Source organism: Daldinia decipiens (genome assembly GCF_022478715.1).
Source record: "Daldinia decipiens strain CBS 113046 unplaced genomic scaffold F4813scaffold_7, whole genome shotgun sequence".
In the NCBI taxonomy this organism is placed as follows: domain Eukaryota; kingdom Fungi; phylum Ascomycota; class Sordariomycetes; order Xylariales; family Hypoxylaceae; genus Daldinia; species Daldinia decipiens.
The window spans coordinates 2,842-25,249 of NW_026054550.1; the positions used below are offsets into that span (position 1 = coordinate 2,842).

Sequence of the window (22,408 nt, forward strand, 5' to 3'; positions counted from 1 at the left end):
ATGTTCTTCTTTTCCCCTATAGAATTTCAGACTGCTGGCTCATGTACTTAGGATAGCCCTTAAGTTTAGCAAGTTTGACCAGCCTGGGGTAGATTAGATGGCTCGGGTTCACTCCTTATCCTATTGAAGTTGATTATAGGGCTTTCCCCCCAGAGCTTCTTAGCCTCACATATAACCTGTGACTTGCGATATTACTTGTCTCGCGCTACCATGGTAATGAACCGGCGCGGTGGTCTCGCTTATGTCAGGTTGCCCCATATCTGAGTATAACCTTGATGTCTTGTACAGGAGTATAGGAACTTGAAATACCTAGACATAGTAAGTCTCAGCTATGAGCTAAAATAGACTCGCTTATTACCCGCTTCACGAATATATAACCTTGAATCCATTACGTTCCCTGAACTGACCGTGGAAATATGTATGAAGTAACGCATGTATTAGCTATGCCACTGATATTTGACAATCTGATCCATTCCGTGAGTTCAATATCCGATACCGCCCATCCCGAATCATTCTCGATACATCGTCGGTTGATCGCAATACCCGGAGGAAAGTTCAAAAACTATCCATCCTCTGTCGCGTTCCCAGCTCCGGGGGATCGAATATCATATTCTCGTTAAAAGGAAACCGATGCCAAATCAGCAATTCACAGACGAGACTCCATGCAATTGCAGGAATTCTTTCTTTTTAATTGTTGATGCTAGACGCAAGGCTGGAGCCTGATACCTTGCCTAACCCAGATGCAGCCAATCATGAGAACCGTCCACACTACCAACTCCGGCTCTAACCCATCTTATATCGACGAAGGGTAGAGCATGATACGAACTGAAGCACCGAAAGACTTGGAGGGGAGGGGAGTGGCGAACTTCGCTCGGACGACGCCGGAGTTGCCTGATGTAATTATTAGCATTATACTTTCCAATATGGTAAGGTAGGCAGAAAAGACATACCGTGAGGTCGGGTGACCTTGCCCCAGATCACGCGGATCTTGGTTCCTCGGATCTCCTTCTGGCCCTTGTAGACATACGCAACCTTCTTTCCTAGGTAGAAGCTGCGCCAAATATGTTAGGTTCAAATTCAAGCAGTATTGATAGTTCCTAAACCTACTTGGCGGCGTCGGTGTCATCGACACCCTCGATCTTGATCAAGCTCGTCTTAGGGTGGGTGGTGTGTCGGCTACGTTGGTAGCTTAGGTGACGTCCCCTAAAATACGAATCCCAGTCAGTATTTGCTTCATTTTCCCGCGTGCCTGATTGAACAATGTCGTCGTGAATTCCTATGAAAAGGCGGTCGGAATGTCGGGGGGGAAACTCCGGTTCTTCTCGCAAAGAATTTGGTTCGGGGGTAAATAATTTATAGACTACTCACTTGACGTATACTGTAGGCAAACAAATTAGTATATATTTAATAATTGAATTGTTTCCAAGTAGATTGAAGCCATTAAGTTGCAAGGCGCGAAAGGAAGTACTTTACGCGACCGCGATGCCGGATCAATCCCGTAGGTAATCATAGTACTTACATCTGTGACCTGCTTCGGAAGGCATCTTGACTGAGTTTTCCACGGCTCTCAGAAATCCGAAATGGTACTGGAATCCGGGAGAAGTCTTTCGCAGAAGAAGACCTTTGTACGCTGGGCGAGTTTCTGTCGTCGAATGTTGTGATGACCAAATCTCAAGGTGGGTTAGGCTTGACGATGGAGGTTGATTGATGGAGATGGATTGGTGCGAAGTGCTAAGCGAAGCCCTGTTGCAACCACAGAAAAAACATTTTTGACTTTGGTGTGGTGGCTGAGAATTTCTTATCACTGGCCACATGTGGCTTGGATATAGACCCCACGTCCACTACCTACACTATAGGTACCTAGGCCCAAGCATCACGATCCCCCACTTCACTAATACCTACCTAGGTACCTAAGTATTCCGTACCACCTTCTAGAAATCAACCTTAAGCTCTCCGAAGAACGCCCTGAGACGCCAGAACAATAATCTCAAAACTTTGATAAAATCATAAGCACCAAGAAGCCAAAAAATGAATCATTATCACATGTGGCCTCCAAGACTACAGCAGTACCCAGCATATAAAACCAGACTATACTAGAATCCACAGTGCTCATGACCTTGCGTTTTTGAATCGGATCTAATCGGTAGCACTGCAGAAATCTTATCTCCATTTAATTCCGCGAGATTGCAGCTCTTGAGTGTTGCTCTAACTAACAACTCATAAAGACAAGCGGATGAATGGCATGCATGGATAGTAGTAACACCCAACAGATGACTTACCAGCATCGCGTACAATAACCCAACCTTTATAGCGTACAAGAGTGGTTTGGCCATCTGTGCCACTCAAGTAGGGGGCCAGCAGCTAATAAGTCAAAGTGTTGACAAACACTAATCCAGCGTTCTCTTCATCTTACCGCAGTCATAGCTATTCATTAACCTTTCATGTATCATTGCTATGTCTTAAGCTATTAGCATTCAAGATCTGAGTGTCTTGTTTGCTACCTAGTCTTAGACACCTATCCCAAATCCCGAAGGATAATGTATTAGCGAACACAGCACATGGCTACTCGAGTCCTCGCGGTGCTACATCTCATGTTGGAGGCGAATTTGTGTTCATTACAGTAAATCACCGTGTCAAAGTCGTGCCGCGGCCTTCCGTGTGATACAGCGGCACTACACGCCCTCTTTTCCGCCTCATTACTAGTCTATCAATAATCCCTCACACATTTGTGTGTCAAGTAGGTGTGACCGCTGCAAGAGGCTCACTCTACTACCATCCCGATGCAACCATGTATTAGCCAGGTGGTTTGCTGCCTGTAAGACTTGGGAACGATAAAAACAGAAATTATGGCCCAGGGATAGCAGAATAAATATCTGCCGAGGCACGTAGTAGACACCGCTGAGTGAGGAGGGAGGCTTATTACACAAATCCATAAGCCCCACGGGATGCAACAACAAGAAGCGCTCGCTCGTTCGCTTGTTCGCCCCGCGGCCGCAGGACCCTTCCGTTGAGTCTCAAATTACCCCGCGGCCGGCGCAGCAATTGACCTGTTCTGTTCTCCACTAATGGACTAGCTTAACCGTCCCTAAGTTGGTAACAATAAAGGTAAGCTTTCGAGTGAAAGTTTAACCTAGATAGCTTCAGGTAGGAGGTCTAAGCCGCGGTAAGGGGAGGATTCAAAAGAGGTACCTAAAGCTCTCTTCGGCTCCCCACTACCCTAATAATACCAGCTGTAATAATATGTACAAGTCTATCCACTATTACTACGGTCAATTTAAGCCGTTCTCGGCCATTTCCCCTTCTACCGCCGATGTCTATTGGTCAGCAGTTATTGAGCGATCAAGGCACAATACCACGGTGCTATTATAAGCAAGTAATGCATACCTACATACGTCAATAAGGGCTTCTCTTTTCAGAATTGTACGCGTATCTTTGCTCAACGCTTACTCATAACGTTTAGTTAATAGCTAATAGACAAGATGTATTTACCAAAGCGAGGCTAGTAGGCAGAGTATGTTGAAACCTTATAAAGCTAACAAGTCAAGTTTTTCTTCTTCGTTTATTACCGATATATACCTCATAAAGCAGATGCTCGAGTTAAATAATTAGGGTTAAAAAAGAGAATGAAATATAAAATAAAAGCAATGGTAAAAGCAAAACTGATGATCATACATCATTATCCAAAAAGAGTTTAGAGGTGCGGGTGTTAATATTCTAAAAGTGCTTAGACCGTGGAAATAGCGCTCTTGCTAATACGGCTCCTATGACATATCTGAAGGACCAACCCACTCTTAGCCACCTAAAGTGAAGTACCTAGGCATCCTATGGACCTAATGTCGGCCTTAACAATCAATTACCGCCTGTGACCGACAGCTATTCGCCCGTCCCGCCCGGCCAAACCAGACATTACCTATTACTTCCTCCAACGACTTGATCCCTCCGCCTTCCACTCGGTCCTTCTCATATTTTCACGACATCATTTCCCCTAAACTACATAAATACCCCTCTCCATCACCCATTGTTATAGTTATTTCCGTCTTTACAATTATCATCCTGCCCTACCGGCAAACCAGTCGCAATGGATTCCCCAGCAAGGTAAGCTCACAAATACCCCGCCCCCGCCCCGCCATTCAATCGTCAAACCTGGATACAGAGAGCTTCAGGGTTGCGCTTGCGAAAGCTTTTATTGCGTAACTCTGTCTCTTGTTTAAGAAGGATGGAATATATGGATTTGTGTATAAGGAATTGCTTTTTTACGTATGGAACATGTACTAATAATCCCTCCCTAATAGTGGTATGGAGCTGAAGGACAACACGGTCATCGTGGTCCTCGGCGCATCGGGAGATCTTGCGAAGAAGAAGACGGTACGTATAATAAACAACTGTTTTACCACAGTTAAAGCTCCCCAGCTAATTTAAGTATCATAGTACCCTGCCCTCTTTGGCCTTGTAAGTATTTACATCAAATCCGACGTGCCCGGCGCGGCAGACTGAGAACTAACGCACTCGGAAGTACCGCAACCAATTCCTCCCTAAAGATGTTAAGATTGTCGGATATGCGCGAACAAAGATGGAGCACGAGGAATACCTCAAGCGAGTCAAGTCATATATCAAGACGCCTACCAAGGATTTGGAGAAGCAATTGGCAGAGTTCTGTGAGCACTGCAGTTACGTGTCTGGCCAATACGACCAGGACGAGTCCTTCTTGAACCTCAATGCTCACCTTGAGAAGCTGGAGGACGGTCGTCACGAAACACACCGTCTCTTTTACATGGCCCTCCCACCTAGCGTATTTACTATCGTCTCTCAACACTTGAAGAGATGTTGCTACCCTCCTAAGGGTATCGCGCGAGTTATCGTAAGGACATTTTCTTCAATATGGCACCTCGAAACACGTTTCTAATTTTTCTATGCAATTAGGTTGAGAAGCCCTTCGGAAAGGATCTTGCCAGCTCGCGCGAGCTACAAAAGTCGTTGGAGCCTGACTGGAAGGAGGATGAGTTGTTCCGTATCGACCACTACCTCGGAAAAGAGATGGTGAAGAACATTCTAATTCTTAGATTCGGTAACGAATTCTTCGGTGCTACCTGGAATCGACACCACATAGACAATGTTCAGATCACATTCAAGGAACCTTTTGGTACAGAGGGTCGTGGCGGTTATTTCGACGAGTTTGGAATTATCCGAGACGTCATGCAGAACCATCTGCTCCAGGTTTTAACGCTGTTGGCCATGGAGCGACCTATCTCTTTCTCGGCGGAGGATATTCGTGATGAGAAGGTCCGTGTACTGCGAGGTATCCCGGCTATCGAGCCGAAGAACGTCATTATCGGCCAGTACGGAAAGTCACTCGACGGTAGCAAGCCTTCTTACAAGGAGGATGATACCGTTCCCAAAGAGTCGCGATGCCCGACCTTCTGCGCCCTGGTTGCTTACATCAAGAATGAGAGGTGGGACGGCGTTCCGTTTATTATGAAGGCGGGCAAGGCCCTAAACGAGCAAAAGACGGAGATTCGGATTCAGTTCAAGGACGTTACTAGCGGTATCTTCAAGGACATTCCCCGAAACGAGCTCGTGATGCGAATCCAGCCGAACGAGAGTGTTTACATTAAGATGAACTCTAAACTGCCTGGTTTGAGCATGCAGACGGTTGTCACAGAACTCGATTTGACATACCGACGACGGTTCTCAGACCTCAAGATTCCCGAGGCGTACGAGTCGCTGATTCTAGACGCGCTCAAGGGTGACCACTCCAACTTTGTCAGAGATGACGAGCTTGATGCTAGCTGGAGGATCTTCACCCCCCTGCTACACTACCTTGATGACAACAAGGAGATCGTCCCGATGGAATACCCCTATGGTGAGTAGAAAATATAAGCTCGTGATACTAAACACGCACTAACCTGCATGATAGGCTCGCGAGGACCGGCGGTCCTTGATGACTTTACATCGTCATACGGGTACAAGTTTAGCGATGCTACAGGTTACCAGTGGCCGATGACATCTGCCGCGCCCCCTAACAAGTTGTAAGTAGATATCGGCATGGCGTTTCAGCGATAGATTTTGGGCAGTCTTGTAGACTTCCATAGAGCAAGCAAACCCACTGATATATTCCCCCGATAGTTAATTGTTAGTCTTGCATCGGCGGTATCCGTCGTGTGCGATGTTGATTAGACTACTGGTAAGGGGCGCATGAGAATGTCAAGCTTGGGGCGCAGAACGAAAAATGTGATCTCCTTTCGACGTGGGATCCTCGGATAGGGGGTGCGGGACTATTAATAAGGTCTGCACCGATATTTCCATAGAAAGCAACGTTAAGCTCTAGTTTAAGTAGCTTTTAAGTAGTGATTAGTTTTTGTCTTATAATATGAAGAGCCTCCTAGATATTGTACAGGCTGGCCGGAATCATTTATTCCACTAAGACTTGTAGCAGATGCGTCGTGAGGATTGCGGGGATCCATTGCTGTAGGCTGTAAGCTGTAAGCTGGTAGACATTGATATAAATGCCAAGGCTAGAGAGTATGGCTCATAGTGATATATCTTGGACAATAAAGATAAATGTCGGTCGGCTGTGTTGCCAAGATTCAAGATTCATGAGTCTCTCTGTGTTCATTTACTCAGCCGCATTACCTTTTTAATTCGAAGGATTCTATGATGTTTCTGGCGGATCATGCTGACTGAGATGGCTAGCCTAGGTTAGTAGTATAGTAGTATAACTCGAGGTAGATCTCGGGTCGGGCTAAGCCGTGCTGATTCTAGTCGTGTAAGCTTATTGCATCTACTAACTCCTTGTCTCATAATTTGGTTTAGGAGGTGAGTACTGGTATTTCCTGGTGGGTTGCATGGTAGGACTTCAAATTAGCCCGATCGCCTTCGATTTGACATCTACATGTAGAATATGCGTACTATGTAGTGATTATTTGCAGGGTATGGATGGACTAGACAGGTAGCCAAGACCGGGGTCGGGGAGCCTATGTAGGACACCGAAGCTACCCACACCCACGTCGTTGTCCTTCCCGTATATACGCCGTATTTAGAGAATTTTATAGGACTCGCGATTGGTCTAGGCTTCGGTTAGATCTTGATGACACCGGCCTCGCGTATTGGCGCAGGGCGGTCCGAGATAAGGTATAATTAAAGATTCATGGGTTCGATAGAACCCGTCACGACATTGTTTACCTGGTTGATCATTTCAATCTGCCTCCTTTTGATTCGATAGTTCCCCCAAAGCGGGTTCCGCCCCCGACACCGTACCATATGTAGACTCTCGCCTTTGACGTGCGTTTTTAAACCTTGTCGAGAAAGCAACAGAAAGGTTATTAGTTGCCTGTTTCATCTCGGTTGGGTTCATTAACCCAGTCCTTGGCAAACCCATCCATCGCCTCCAGGCTAGGTACCACATCTTACATAAAGTACTACATAACCAGTATCGTTTCCTTATGGTCTTGACGACTTCACGTGTACCTATGCAGGGTATATGGCAAGCTGTTCGCCATGGGGACTGAAACAATAGACTCGAAGGCGACTTTAGGGTCAGCCTTCGACGAGAAGATGGCGCCGCCAACTGCGTCTACTGATAATGCCATTGCTACGAAAGAAGAGGAAGCGCAGCGCGATGCTAAGCTGCGGCCGGAGAGGGAGGCTGTTTTTAGCGACTATATTGTTCGTGTCTCACCAAGTAGCATGATATATCTGGATATTGCTAATGTCGGTTTAGAGGATCTTCAAATATGCTACCTTCTGGGATTTCGTTCTAATGGTTGCTGCAGTTATAGCAGCCGGAGGATCAGGTGTCGTACGTATAGATGTTACAACTAGACTTATGAGTATACCGGGTCGACTAATAGCTTGTCTAAATCGAAGACTCTTCCGCTGATGAACGTTGTATTCGGTAAGGCTCTTTACAAAGGCACGAGTAAAAGCTCGCTGTAGATGCTTATTAGTCTAATAGGTGCACTTGTCGGCGACTTCAACGGCTACTTTCTCCCTGTTCCTACGCAGACGGAGGCCCAATTCAGGGCCTCTCTTAACAAGAATGCGTAAGTCTAAAATGTGACGCTATGAGCTAGTCGCTGATACTATATACAAGATTATACATCTTTATTCTATTTATTGCGCGATTCGTTCTTACATACATCAACAAGGTATATTGATATTCAGCACTTGCCGTTTAGAATACTTACTTACAGCAATAGTTTGCCTACCGGCTGATTGGCATTCGGATGTCTGCAGCTATCAGACTTGATTATCTTCGCTGTCTGTTCAGCCAAACGATCCACGTCCTGGACTCGATGCCCCCTGGTGCTGCAGCAGGGACGATCACGACGACGGCGAATACGCTCCAGCTAGGCGTTTCAGAGAAGCTTGGCGTCTTCGTCGAATTCGTCGTCATGATCGTTGCCGCCACGATCATCGCATTCGTTTACAACTGGGCTCTCGCTCTGGTAACATGCTCTGTTCTCCTCTTTATCCTCATCGTCATAAGTATTATCATCCCATTCTATGTCAAGGGAACGACCAAAGTCACCAAGGCGGAGACCAAATCGTCTTCGGTAGCAAACGAGGCTTTCTCGGCTATCCGTATGGTGGTTGCGTGCGGTGCCGAATCCCAAGTTGCGAAGCGTTTTGCTGTCTGGGCTCAGCAAGGACAGAAGCACGGCCAGAGGATTTCCCCCCTTATTGGCATGCAGATGTGTTTAGTTTTCTTCGCATTTAACGCCGCGTTCGGGCTTGCGTTCTGGTACGGATCTAGATCGTTTGTTGAGGGCCGACTCGATAATGTAGGTACCATCGTCGTGGTGCTTATGTCGGTCATGATGATGATTATTTCCATCGAACGAATCTCGACGCCTCTCATCGCAATGGGTAAGGCTACGGTAGCTGCTTGTGAATTTTTTACCGTCATAGATGCCCCTCGACCAAACACCGGCGAACTTAAGGAACCCGATGTTTCAGCGAGCAGCGATATTATATTCAAGGACGTGGATTTTGCATACCCGAGTCGACCGCATGTCAAAGTCTTAGACCAACTTAACCTTCGAATTGAGACAGGGAAGCTTACGGCTATTGTTGGGCCTTCTGGGTCTGGTAAAAGTACTATAGTCGGCCTGATCGAACGATGGTATACACTACATGACCAATACATCATCGCGAAGGCTATCGAAAAGGACCCGGCAAAGGAGGCAGCGAAGAAGGGTAAGGGAAAGAAGAAAAGCCAAGACGAATCTGACGACGAACCCCCCGCTGCCGAAGTTGAAGACGCCGGCCCGGCCGTAGAATTAAAGGGATCAATATCTACCTGTGACCATGAGCTAGAAAAGATCAACCTAAAGTGGTGGCGGTCTCAGATCGGGCTTGTGCAGCAAGAGCCATTTTTGTTCAACGACACTATCTATAAGAATGTCGCGTACGGTTTAATAGGTTCGGAGCTCCAAGATGAGCCCGAAGAGCGGAAACGAGAGCTGGTGAAAGAAGCCTGTAAGGAAGCCTTCGCTGACGAGTTTATCGACCGACTTCCGGACGGATACGAGACTCTTGTCGGTGAAAGCGGCACGAAGCTATCAGGTGGCCAGCGCCAAAGGATATGTATCGCTCGAGCCGTCATCAAAAGACCTAAGATCCTCATTCTCGACGAAGCTACATCCGCGATCGATGTCCGAGGCGAGCGTATTGTGCAGGCAGCGCTCGACAAGGTATCGCAAGGCCGAACTACCATTACCATCGCCCACCGACTCTCGACGATAAAGAAGGCCGATACTATTGTTGTTTTGCAGAAAGGAAAAGTTGCTGAGCAGGGGACTCACGATTCCCTCCTAGAGAATGAGAAGGGCGTTTACTATGGTCTCGTCCACGCCCAACAGCTTTCGCTAGGAGAACATACTGATGCCGAAGATTCCGAGGGCCCGGAGGAAGAGGACCTAGGGGCGATTCTTAGCCGCGAAAAGAGTGCTGCGTTCTCTGAAGCTGCGAACGCGCCCAAGGCAGCTCCGTGGAAGAGAAGAGGTTTATTTGGAAGCTTTGGACGGTTGCTGTACGAGCAGCGAACTCGGTTCCCCTTCTATGCAGTTATCATCCTGGCTTCTATGTGCACAGGGAGTAAGTTGGAACAATCAAAGTCCGTGAGAAGGCTTGAGCTAACAAGTAATATCAGCATCGACTCCTCTACAGGCGTACCTCTTCGGAAAAATCATTGTCGTCTTTGCTTACATGGACGATATACCTAAGTTTACAGCCGAAGCAAACTTCTGGTCCTTGATGTGGGTGGTTCTCGGCATAGGTACAGGCGTGGCATACTTCGTCCTGGCATTCACGTCAAATCATCTTGCTCACGTAGGTATCCCCGCTGCAGTAAATTGTCTATATGCTGAACTTGCAAATGTAGTACATCTCTGCGACATACCGACAGCAGTATTTCGAGAGTATCTTGTATCAAAAGACATCCTTCTTCGATGAAGAGCAGAATTCAACGGGCTCGCTTACGGCTCGAGTCGGGAGTGATCCGAAGCAACTGGAGGAACTTCTTGGTTTAAATATGGCTATGGTTTATAATTCGTGAGTATCTATTTATATATGACATTATGTCTACATTCTTGCTAACACGGTCTATGTAGATTCTTCACTCTCATCGGCTGTTTAGCTATAGCCTTTGCCTTCGGCTGGAAGCTCGCCATTGTCGCTACATGCGTCACGATGCCTATAGGATTTGCAGCGGGGTATCTTCGCCTTAAGTACGAGATCGAATTCGAGAGACTGTACGCAGAGGTCTTTGCCGAGTCATCTAAGTTCGCTGCCGAGGCTATCTCGGCTTTCCGAACCGTTTCTTCCCTTACCCTCGAAGATACCATCGGTAACCGTTACGAGAACTTGCTTAGCCATCACGTCGTCGAGGCTTACAAGAAGGCGAGGCTGAGGACGTTCGTATTTGCTTTCTCGGAGAGTGTCGGTTTAGGTTGCCAGGCTCTTATCTTCTGGTATGGCGGCACCCTTCTGGCTTCGCGAGAGTATAACGCTTTGGAGTTCTTGATCTGCTATATGGCGGGTAAGTGAGGGTTAATTTTTACTTGGATGACTTTGAGTGTCTCTATGCATGGAGCGCCTAAGATATACCAAAAAACCCCCGTGTTACTCTTAAGGAAACGGTTTACTAACTATAATCCTTCAACCAGTCATTCAAGGAGCCGAGTCAGCAGGCCAGGGCTTCGGCTTCGGTCCCAACGCCGCCCAAGCCTCAGCCGCCGCCAACCGCATCCTAAGCATCCGCGAGACCCGCAACAAGGACCTAGGCGACAAGAACACTAATATCCCCGACACACAAGGCGGCATTAAGATCGAGCTCAAGGACGTACACTTCAAATACCCTACACGTAACGTCTCTATCTTCAAAGGCCTCAACATCACGATCGAGAAGGGCCAGTTCGTAGCCCTAGTCGGCGCCTCCGGCTGCGGCAAGACGAGTATCATTTCTCTTCTCGAGCGCTTCTACGATCTTCAGCGCGGGCAGATCCTGGCGAACGGCATAGACATCGCACAAATCAACGTATACGACTACCGAAGGCACTTATCGCTAGTGGCTCAGGAACCGACGCTGTTCCAGGGTACACTACGCGATAACATTCTGCTAGGCGCCGACGTAGCGGACGTCAGCGAAGAGGACCTGCATGCGGCGTGCCGCGACGCGAGTATCCACGAGTTCATCATGTCGCTGCCCGAGGGCTACAACACCGAGGTCGGTAGTCGTGGTGTCTCGCTATCCGGCGGCCAGAAGCAGCGTGTTGCAATTGCCCGCGCCCTGGTCAGGAAGCCCGAGGTGCTCCTTCTCGACGAAGCCACAAGCAGTCTCGACTCCGAGAGCGAGAAACTTGTCCAGGGCGCGTTTGAGCGAGCCGCTACGGGGCGCACCATGGTGGTTGTTGCGCACCGGCTGGCTACGGTGCAGAATGCCGATGTCATTTTTGTTCTGGGCGAGGGCAAGGTGTTGGAGAAGGGGTCGCATAATGAGTTGCTGAAGAAGAGGGGTTTTTACTGGAACATGGTAAGTCGTCCCTCTAACCCCTTTTCTATGAGGATAATTGAACAATTACTGATCTTACTTCGCTTTTAGTGTCAGAGCCAGGCCCTCGATAGGTAAGGGAGGATGTCAAGTATAATGAGGGATGAGTATACGTAATAGATAATACACATGTTGGATGTATAGGGACTGGACGATGGCTATTAAAAAAGGACGGCATATACATGCAGCATTATCTCGAAGGATCATTTGGGTTGGGTTGGTTGGCATACCCGATTTTTAGAAATACCTTTTCAGCTCTGGTCTTTTGTATAATACGAAGTCAACTCAGTGTAAGCTTCTTTCCTTTTACGATCGGGATGGGCTGCTAGTCGAATAATAAGTGGTCGTGGTAACGCTATAAAAACATCGATCCAAGGAGATCAACGTAGACAATTTGATGATGCCGCAACGAAAATATAACTTAAGTCTCTTCTCGGGCAGATATCTACCTAACTTATCTTTATATTAGGTACCTATATACGTAACTACCTACCTATCTGTCCGCTTTTCGAGGGGAGGAGGTGAATCGTTGGGTCGGGCTCGTGTTTCCGATATCCATGGCGCCAGGTCCCACGACGCAGTTTTTCGGCGGTCCTGGGTTCGATCCCAGTTTCGTGCTTTTTTTAGTCTTTTATTTTGTCTTTTCTGGTATTATTTCTTGTCAGTTATCGGTTGCCTATTCCTATTCCTATTCCTATCCCCTACCCCTTTTATTCATCAGTCGTAATCACGTGATTACTTACATTGGACACAATACAACACTGTCGTTTATAATAAACTGTTTCTTTAATAGGTACCTAACATATAGGATTAAACTGTTAAGTCATGTATTTATTAGATGTCACTTAATCCGGCGGGTTCGGTGATATGAAGGATTTTGGATTCTTTTGTCCCCAAGATGGCTTTTGTAAGATTCTAGCTAAGTACAAGCAATTGAATCAACAACATGTAGCGATGCTAGTAGTAACATATCGAGAGTTTTAGACTATTTCGTCTCCTTTCTCTACACGAACTTCAAGCCACCTAAATACTTCATTTCGTCCGCTGGTGGGGTTGATAATAGCTACTTAGTTTTGGGTTGGCTAGGGTTGGCAACTTTTGCTAACTGAGCGGCGGCTTCTTTGCGACCGGCATAGATTGCATCCATCAACATAGCCATATGGGCACAGTCATCTCGCAGCGAGTCAATCCGCTTGCTGATCTTCTCTTCGCAAGCTACCCGCCTCTCGAGCGCTGCTATTAGTCGTTGACATTGCTGCAGATTATGGTTGGAACTAAGATATGTGTTAGTGCGTTTATATATTTTAATTCGAGCAGATGAGATAAAATAATCTTACATTTTCTGTGTCTCGTCATGATAATGCTTCTTAATCTTATTCCTTAGGCCAGTTAACTTTTCAGTATAATCTTTGTCAATGCTCTTCTGGATCTCGGTCCGCTTCGATTTCCATCTGTCCTATAACACAGGTTAGGAAAGACGTTAGCATCAAATATTTTGTGGATGGTCTATATCTAATAACACTAAATCATGATAAACCAAGCTGATGAATGGTAGATGGGCATACGATGCTTTCCATAGCCTGCGGTATACTCGTGCTTGGTTTATAGTTGAAGCTGAAATTCAACTCGACATCGGAGCCTGAATCGGCTTCAGTTGGGGTAGGTTCTTTGCGACGAGAAGCCATTGTCATATGTAATTTCTAATGTAACTGGTCTATGATATAGTTTGGATCGAATGCACAGGAATGGTTATCAACGGGGATCCCAGGAACTGGAGAATGTGATCTTGGTTGACTGGATTCACGTTCTGGTTCAATTTGATGTAGATTGCTATTTGGAGTGAATTCTGGGTCCTTCAATTTTACAAAATCTTAAGGTTCAATGTTCTATTAAAGGTTTGATGTTTTATATTCTAGGAAACGGCAGCCATTACGGACCTTTACACATCGTACTTACCCTCCTGATGGCCATAAGTTCAATACTCTACATACCCCCTTTCATTACATAATCACACAGGTGCCACTATTTATTCCGAGGCATTGCCGCTTACCAGGCTTATCAGGCTTATCAGCCAAAAAAAATAATTGACAGCCAAACCCCACTGAAATTCGGCCTTCTCAATTCCCCATACGGTATTTGACTTGCGTTTGACTTGCGATCGATTTGCGATTGCGACGAGGTCAATTCAAATCACGATGGGTCTTGCAGGTCCTAGGAAGTACAGAAGCCCTTATATATATATATCCCGACTTAAATATGTGCTAATTCGTATACTCCTATAGCCGGCGAAAGCTCCAGCACGATCCGAATAATACGAAATGGAGCCGTGACGAGACGACCTTCGGTCAGAAGATTCTGCGAGCACATGGTTGGGAGCCGGGAAAGTTTCTAGGAGCGCAAGATTCCTCGCACTCTCATTTACACACGGCTGCGAGCGCCGCCCCTATAAATGTCCTCCTAAAAGATGACACCATGGGTTTAGGAGCGAAGCCCCGGCACAAACAAAACACCGAATGCACTGGCCTCGATGTCTTCAAAGATCTCCTCGGTAGACTGAACGGGAAATCCGAAGAGGTAATTGAGAAAGAGAGGAAGGTGAAGTCAGAAGTTAAGACTTGTTTGTACGTAGAGAGGAAATACGGTACCATGAGATTTGTCAGTGGAGGTCTCTTGGTTGGAGACCAGATAGCGGGATTGACTAGCACGACCGCCAAAGCTGAAACTCCCACAGAGGACGTGAAGGAAGAGGATATCAAGGAGGAATCAGTCACCTCGCTGGAGGATGTTCCTGATCGCCCCGTGAAGAAGCAGAAGAAGGAAAAGAAATCCAAGAAAAGGAAAGCAGGAGACGTCGACTCCGCCGATGAGCCCGATGCTACCCTCGAAAAGAAGCGAAGGAAATGGTTAAAGGAAAATATCTCACAGGAAGACTCGGCTTGTACCGTAAAAGCCGAAGGCTCTAGCAAAAAGAAGAAATCCAAGAAGTCTAAATGGAAAGACATTGATGGATCAGAGCCACTCGAGTCGGAGAAAAAGAAGAAGAGCAAAAAATCAAAGAGGGACAATGGGTGCGAGACTGAGAACGATGACACATCTATTCCGTCAGAAGAGACCCCGGTAGAAAAGTCCAAATCAAAGAAAGAGAAGAAAGAGAAACACAAGAAGGACAAGAAGCAAAAACAGTCGAATTCGTCAGCGGATGCATATATTTCAACGGGCACTTCAACTCTTGCGTCCGACGCTACCCCTCAAGAGAGTGGCACGTCGACGCCCATTGGGACGGGCACTTCAACTCCTCAACCCATTTCTGCACGACATTTGGCTCGGTCCCGCCACATCGCATCGAAACGGATGGCCATAGCTGATTTGCAAGCAATGAATCAAGTAAGTATTGAAATATGAAGTTATTCTGTATTGGATTGCCAAATGCTAATCATGGAGGCAGATTTTCATGGTAAAACCGGTTTGATATATAATATTAGCGATTTGATTAATCGGAGTGTTTGCATTAGAACGCTTGGGCTTTGATGCCCGTAGATATGATTCAACAATATAAATAAGCCTCGATCGAAAATAGAGAAGAATGATGAAGCTTTAAATGGGCCTTAATACTAGCAAAGAGACCAGCTGCGCAACTAAGTCTCTTGTGAGCTGCCGTAGACAAATGTTATTACCTACTGTTTATATAGACGGAGATAGCTGCATGTTTTTCTAGTAGTAAGTAAACATCGTGTTAATATCATGTTACATGGCGGAAGTAATAGAGAACATCCTACCTCTACATGGCTAGGCTTGGCTTGGGCTTGCATACCCGGGGTCTTGGGCAGGGCAGAGTTAGTCCCAATTCATCTCACCGCACAGCGCGATGCTTACTTCTTTTAAGATTGTTATAATATATTTGAAAGTACTATGCTGTTAAATTCTTTCGTTCAATAAAGATAACTACGTGAAGAATAAATAGTTTATTTTTATCTCACGGTTATATAAAAAACATGACGGATGAGAGACCGAACCCATTGCGCCGGGCCGGCTCGTTCCCGCTCCAAGACCAACTGCATTCTTCACAGCAACGTCGGAATGACTCTTTACAGCAATTCGCAGATAATGTACGACATGTTTCGCCTCAGGGTCGGGATCGTGTCCACTTCGTAGCTGAACCCGAGGAGCTTCGTCCGGTGAGTATCGCTTATGAGGGACTTTAGGCCTTAGCTAACATACCTATAGTATGAACTTGTCACCGATAATCAATATGTCCATACGCCAATCCTCTTGCCCGTTTCTCGTGCAGGGAGAGATTATGTCAATCCACAATATGCATATGCTCAGCCGACGCCAGTGAATCCGACGCAGTACTCTCGATTCCATGTACCCGAGGCTGTAACGCCTTATGCCACGCCGTGGCTAGATCGAGATCATCGTAGCCGCCGCTCTACTGCGAACTCATATATCTCAGATCGTAGCCAGTCTTACATACCTGCGAGGAATGAACGCGGAAGAGTCAGGTTTGCCGAGGCAGAGAGTCTACCGCACCGTTTATATTCTCAAACTTCATCGCCGTCGCCGCCTGCACCACCTCCTAGGTACCCAAGCGTCTATACGGAGGATGACTCTAACAGTTCCGACTCGGAAGCCTCTCTTCGTAACCGGTCCCGTTCGAGGTCAAGGCATAGCCGGTACCAGAGCTCATACGTGAGCGATTCGGACGAAGAAGAAGGCTTCGATGAGCTCATGGGCGGCAAGGTATTTCTATTTATCCCTTCGCGAACTTCTAAGGCACTTTCAAAAAGCGGCCATAGTATCGAAAGCGACATTTCATTTGAGAAGTCCGAGGATGGGATCTCTAGTGCAAGGGACGAGCCAAATGTTCCCAGGGCCAGCGACATGCTTCACATATATCAATCTCAATACACCGGGGATGCGGTCTCAGACGGAACACATACTGCAAAATTGACCGTAATACATGACCCTAAAAAGCAACGACAGCCGCTTTTTAGATGGGTGTAAGTGGCTCGAGATTATAGATTGACAGTATACTAACGCGCCTCAAGGCATCTGGAGCAACGTATGATGAATCTTGATGAGCTCTCTGTACGTTAGACAAGTCAAGTCTATCCCGCTATCTGCTAACCTAACGGTTAGGCCGAGATTGCACGAATCCCCGCCATTACCGACTCAGAACGCAACGGGTTCGCGAAGCTACTTGCCGAAGTCAAGAAAGCTTCTGTTAAGGTCAGGCCAACGGCAAAGGGGAACAATGTACGACATATGGATCCGAAGCCTATTCGCGTGACCATCCCCCCCGATGGGCGTACAAAGGGCCAGACCTCGAGGTTTGTGACTTGGCTATGTGTGCCGTACTTTTCGCTCGAGAAGTATTCGGGACTTCTGTCAGCTAGCACAGTCTCTTCTTTTCCAATCGAAACTTTACTTCAATCGGAATATGCTCGCACTACGGAAGAGCGCGACATGCAACAGGCTGTCTGCAAGAATGGCGAAGTTCCCGATGGCCACTGCTTCCATATTGCACAACTGTGGTGTATCGTGTTAGACAATAGTAAGTCTACACAATTGGGAAACCATCTAGTAATTCGAGCTAATCACCGAAAAGCCTTGCTTATCACATGCGGTCGAATGCCGAGTTCAACTTTACGAGGTGATATTATACGTATAGCTAACGAGCCTCTTAAGGAATCTATCGGCAAAGGGAAGAAAGTATACGTATCTTACTATGACACTGTTCTTTGGGAGCTTCCGTTGGAATCCTGCTTGACTTGGTTTGTAAGTTTCTTACTCGATTAATAAGACTGAAGGCAAATCACTAAAATATCTAGGACTTCTTGATACACTTCCGCGAGTTCTGGCCACAGGCGATAAGGATTTATCATCGTGACCGTGTTCTAACAGGAACCGATTGGCCCCGTATTCTCAATATGGTGAAAAATGTGAATACTAGAGTTGTTCTTGACCTTCGTCTATGGTATGTCTCTTTTACACTCATTATAGAGAAAGGATCGACTGATATGAAGGAAGGATACACCCGTCTCCTCCAGCCATTGGTATTTTACAGCCAATTAGAGAAGCCGAAGACGCCGAACGCAAAGAATTGGCGACAGAGAATGACGATAACAAGAATACAAAAACAGAGAAATATCAAACTACTGACGACAAATTCCATGTATTCTCGTGGTTGGAGATGACTGAAAGTGAGGGTGACAATAGGGGGCTGGACGTCGAAGCACTGGTTACAAACCTCCGAGAAGTAGAAGAATACCTACTTACGTCGACAAGTATGAGGGATCGAAACGCATATCACAACTGCAACGTGTCTTCACAGAGCTCTGTCCATGCGTATCTAAGAGGTAAAGGGCTGAGGATAGAAAAGACTGACGAGAATTCCGAGGAAAAGCGAGGGTACGAAGCCAAAATCGATTTATACAACGCGGCCGATATTGTCTTTTCTTTCTTTCTCCCACAATCCTTAAGCGAAGACGCACCGACAGTAGGGAAGTTCTGGGGTGCGGTTGAGAGCTTAGTCGAGGTACGGTTTCTAGTTGGCCTTCAGCCGTGGAGAAGTGATCTAACCGGGGACTAGATACCAGACGCAAGAGTCAACGAGGACGATCGAGCCCAACGAGAAAGAGTATCACGACGGAATGCTAATACGCACAATAATCTGCACCCGCTTAGATCCACTCTCAGAGGACTGACAAGAGTGATACAATCATTTCAGGATATCCTATCCCACGCGCCAGCATCGCTCCGAACTAAGGTAGAGGTGCCCGACAGCCTCGATCGTGCTTGGCTGCATTTAGTCATTGCCCTTATTCAGGCGTCACAAAACGACGAAGCTTGGAACGAAAACATAAGTGTCGCGGAGGCTTTGATACGAAGAGGAATGAACGACATCAGTAAGTGACCATTAAGGCAGTTTTTGCTTTTTCTTTTACGTATAGCTTCGAAAGACTATTTCTATATCTACCTATAAAACCCGTGCTAAGACGTCGCCGTCAAAGTGGATGAATTGTCTACGGAGGACCTACTCTCCAGCTCCGTCATCCAACCGATGGAACTCGTTACATTAATCAGCTTAAAGCTGCTCCAAGACTCTACGGGGACGTATTCGAGCATTAATGACACGTATTCCGATTATCTCAAAGGGCTGGTAAGTTTTACTGAACCTCTAGATTTACATGTTGATACGAAACAGGCCTAGGAAAATGAAATTACCACCAACAACTCCGATCGTTCGCATCAGTTCCGCATCACTTTTTTCAAGCAAGAGGTCGCCGTGATTCGTCGAGTGATTGCATCACAGTTGAACGTTGTAGATGGCATGACCATGCCTCAGAGACCATCTTGGGGCGACCAAACCCGCAGGGAGAGGGAGATGCTAGATAGGGAGCGCGATAAATCAAAAGCCGAGGCTGCGAGGATGCGATCGCGATCTTATCAAAAACAAGGCACAGCATACGTGGACAAGCTCGACGCGTACGAAAGTTATGGCCATCACTATCCCAAGAGCGTATCAATCCTCCCCGGCCCCTACTTCACGCCAGCCGGCCACCCTGACGCTTTCTCTAAACTGGCATCCACCGATCCTGGCGGGTTCAGGGAGCTCCTCGGCCGCGAGTGCAAGGCCTGGTTGGAGCGCAGGGACAGCGAATTCCTGGAGCTCGACGTCGAGGCGTCACGGCTCGAGATCATGGTAACGCTATGATGCACGGCTAATAACATAGAGCGAATCGCTAACACTCCCCCGCAGAATGCCAACAAGATCGAAGTGACTAAGGATCGACAGGAAGCAGCGGTCTACGCCTTCACCATGGTCACCATTATCTTTTTGCCACTCAGCACCATCAGCTCTATCTTCGGTATGAACTCGAGCGACGTGCGCGACATGGACCTCGGACAGTGGGCGTATTGGGCGGCGGCCTTACCTACTACCATCGCAGTAATCATCATAGGTCTGTGGTGGATGGGCGAATTACATAACTTGATCGACTGGGTGAGAGGGCTCCCCTCCCGGTCGAACAGGAGCTATGCACGAGTGTCGCGACCAGCTGCAAACGGCGTCATATATTACCCCCAGGGAGACTATGCTGGGAGAGACCCGCAACAGGTGATGAGACCATATAGCCGGGCGACACTGGGCCCGCCGGTGCCGCGGACGTCATGGCGGTACTAAATGTAGTACCTTAGCACTATAGTAACCTAACCTAGCAGCTTGGGATAGCTTGAATCCGTTGTTTTCTCCTGTTTGGGAAGTTCGCCTATCTAGATCGGATTCGGATATCAAAAGCCATGCAGCCACGTCGCGCAAACCCGCCTCACTTATTCCTGGGGTCAGGTGGCGCTGGTTGGTGGGTGGTTTGCTTTCGATAATGCCGTCGCAGATCCCTTACACCATGCAAGCCCTCTCGCAAGCCCTCAAGCCTTCAAGCCCACACAATATACGGTAGAACATGTGCATGCAGCTTATGCAAGCATCCTGCCCGTCGTGCATGCATCCATCATCCATCCCACGTCGGCGTAAGAAGGAGCAGCAGCAGCAGCAGCAGTAGCAGTAGCAGTAGCTTTAGGTTGAGAATATGATCGCAAATCCGTCCTATCGCATCGTGCCACTTCGGCTCGTAGCCTACCTATGGAAGACCGATTTGTCGATGGACCAGTAGCACAAGGAGTCTGCCAGTAACTAATGCCATATAGTGCGGATATGTGATTGGACGACGAATTCCCCCCTCTCGGAAAAGAACCCCCAAGTCTTTAGCTCGAACTTTTGTTGGGGGGGAACCGGCTGTGAGCTGCCCAACTCAGCCCGCAAAGGCGTCATGCAAGCTCCTGCCTCGTCGGGAGTCGAGAACTTAGGGGTCCTTTACATCCCCCTCCCCCCATCCTCCCCGCTTCCCCCATCTTCAGCCTCTCGAGCCGGTCTACGGGAATCGGGAACGTTCCACCCGGTTCTAGGGAAAATAAACTGGGCTACTCGCGGCTAATGCTGTCGAAAGACGTCGACGATGCGGTCAGAGCGCACCCCGGGACTGCGAAACTAAGCTGCGATAGGGGGAGGGGGGACGATACTACATAGCTTACGCTCGCTACGTCATTAGATTAGATCTTGATCCTTCGCACCGGTAGTGTGATATCTTATAACCCTACTTTGTTTTGCATGGCCGGTCCGCATGTAAACAAGCTGCATCGATATGCGAATAATAATATTGTGGGTGGGTGTTGTGTTTAATCGTATAACTAATATAGTTGCTTTAACTAACCTAAATAGCTTATAGGCTTATACACACGCAATGTGTTAAAGAGGACGAAAAAGCAATATGTTGCATTTTATAACAACCTTCTTTTGCGCACTTGGAGAGATGGAAAATAGTATAATCGGTTGTAGTTAATTTAAAACTTATAGCTAAAGGTAGGTAATATGTCAACATGTTACACGGGCCGAGTATACAACATGTATAACATGTGTAACAGTAGATCTCGGAGTTTCCCATAGTTCGTTTTGTATCCAAAACCTGCGCTCTTGCGTTACTGCATGACCTAATCTTATTAATAGTACGTCACGCGATTTTGTTGCCGTCTCAGCAGACAGAATACATCAAATTAGATTGATTGGTGTAAATCTATACATTAGACTTGACATATAATCACGCTGTTGCTCTTTTAGGATAGCTTTGGAAATATGATCCACATTGATCTTTACGAATCGAATTAGACGATTATTACAGGTGAAGCAAAGTCTTTCAAGCGTTGGTAAGTATGATTCTTATTGAACGATTAAGTATAGTTAACTAGGTTAGACTATATTACTCTAACTTGATTCTATCAACAATTGTTTAACCTAGATGAGTTAACACTAATGCTTTCCAAGCTAGATAGTTAAGAGAGGGTTAATATTATAAACTAATAAACATGCTTTACTCAACTTTGCATGAGACTTTTTTCGACGACATCATTTCATTCCTCGCCTCCTACACTAGCTATTATCTAAGATCGATAAAATAGGGCGACCAATATATTGTCTTCGATACAGCATCATATGGATCCTTGGAATCGATCTTCGGGACTTTTTTTTTCGGTGAGCCTAAAGTACAATTTACGTATCGGAAAAGCCTCAACTGCCATTCATTTTTCAGGGTCCACACTTACGTGTCGGCGTGAAGCGCCACGCGTGGTGAGGCTCGCCAATTCATATTATTGATATTCTGTCAGTTTCCCAGTGCAGTCAATTGCTCGTCCGGCTTCTCGAATACGAACGTCTCGTAATATGTTCCAATACGGCCTCTGCCGATCAACTAAGCACTACAAGGAGCATACCCATAAACCTGGAATCGCCATGCTATTACTCGTTTA

The 22,408-nt window shown here is 46.9% G+C and overlaps 6 protein-coding genes across 6 annotated transcripts; 4 read left to right on the forward strand and 2 right to left on the reverse strand.

Annotated features, from left to right (window-relative positions):
• Positions 1-793: 793 nt before the first annotated feature.
• F4813DRAFT_386851 (60S ribosomal protein L33) lies at positions 794-1,544 on the reverse strand (the record flags this gene model as incomplete). The annotated part of the gene is made up of 5 exons (XM_049246472.1): positions 794-891; positions 951-1,051; positions 1,108-1,203; positions 1,369-1,378; positions 1,520-1,544. 5 exons carry the CDS (start codon positions 1,542-1,544, stop codon positions 794-796), a joined length of 330 nt encoding a protein of 109 aa, XP_049101947.1.
• Positions 1,545-4,342: 2,798 nt separating this feature from the next.
• F4813DRAFT_350589 (glucose-6-phosphate 1-dehydrogenase) lies at positions 4,343-6,565 on the forward strand. Its single transcript, XM_049242316.1, has 3 exons — positions 4,343-4,858; positions 4,921-5,860; positions 5,915-6,565. The coding sequence occupies exons 1-3, from the start codon at positions 4,571-4,573 to the stop codon at positions 6,028-6,030; spliced, it is 1,344 nt and encodes a 447-aa protein (XP_049101948.1). The 5' UTR covers positions 4,343-4,570; the 3' UTR covers positions 6,031-6,565.
• Positions 6,566-6,795: 230 nt separating this feature from the next.
• F4813DRAFT_350590 (P-loop containing nucleoside triphosphate hydrolase protein) lies at positions 6,796-12,499 on the forward strand. Its single transcript, XM_049242317.1, has 12 exons — positions 6,796-6,837; positions 6,914-7,662; positions 7,718-7,795; positions 7,864-7,891; positions 7,952-8,039; positions 8,090-8,144; positions 8,196-10,095; positions 10,151-10,329; positions 10,382-10,551; positions 10,611-11,038; positions 11,166-12,031; positions 12,101-12,499. The coding sequence occupies exons 2-12, from the start codon at positions 7,495-7,497 to the stop codon at positions 12,125-12,127; spliced, it is 3,987 nt and encodes a 1,328-aa protein (XP_049101949.1). The 5' UTR covers positions 6,796-6,837; positions 6,914-7,494; the 3' UTR covers positions 12,128-12,499.
• Positions 12,500-12,990: 491 nt separating this feature from the next.
• F4813DRAFT_350591 (uncharacterized protein) lies at positions 12,991-13,936 on the reverse strand (the record flags this gene model as incomplete). Its single annotated transcript, XM_049242318.1, has 3 exons — positions 13,615-13,936; positions 13,387-13,505; positions 12,991-13,323 (listed from the first exon to the last, which is right to left on the reverse strand). Coding segments are annotated over exons 1-3 (452 nt in total), but the record flags the coding sequence as incomplete, so codon positions are not given.
• On the forward strand, positions 13,926-15,916 carry F4813DRAFT_350592 (uncharacterized protein). The gene is made up of 3 exons (XM_049242319.1): positions 13,926-14,267; positions 14,332-15,433; positions 15,495-15,916. The coding sequence occupies exons 1-3, from the start codon at positions 14,245-14,247 to the stop codon at positions 15,516-15,518; spliced, it is 1,149 nt and encodes a 382-aa protein (XP_049101951.1). The 5' UTR covers positions 13,926-14,244; the 3' UTR covers positions 15,519-15,916.
• Positions 15,917-15,928: 12 nt separating this feature from the next.
• Positions 15,929-20,556, forward strand: F4813DRAFT_309597 (uncharacterized protein). The gene is made up of 11 exons (XM_049240860.1): positions 15,929-16,224; positions 16,274-17,049; positions 17,098-17,137; positions 17,189-17,603; positions 17,658-17,827; positions 17,881-18,026; positions 18,080-18,587; positions 18,642-18,957; positions 19,063-19,211; positions 19,263-19,754; positions 19,812-20,556. The coding sequence occupies exons 1-11, from the start codon at positions 16,042-16,044 to the stop codon at positions 20,232-20,234; spliced, it is 3,618 nt and encodes a 1,205-aa protein (XP_049101952.1). The 5' UTR covers positions 15,929-16,041; the 3' UTR covers positions 20,235-20,556.
• Positions 20,557-22,408: the final 1,852 nt, after the last annotated feature.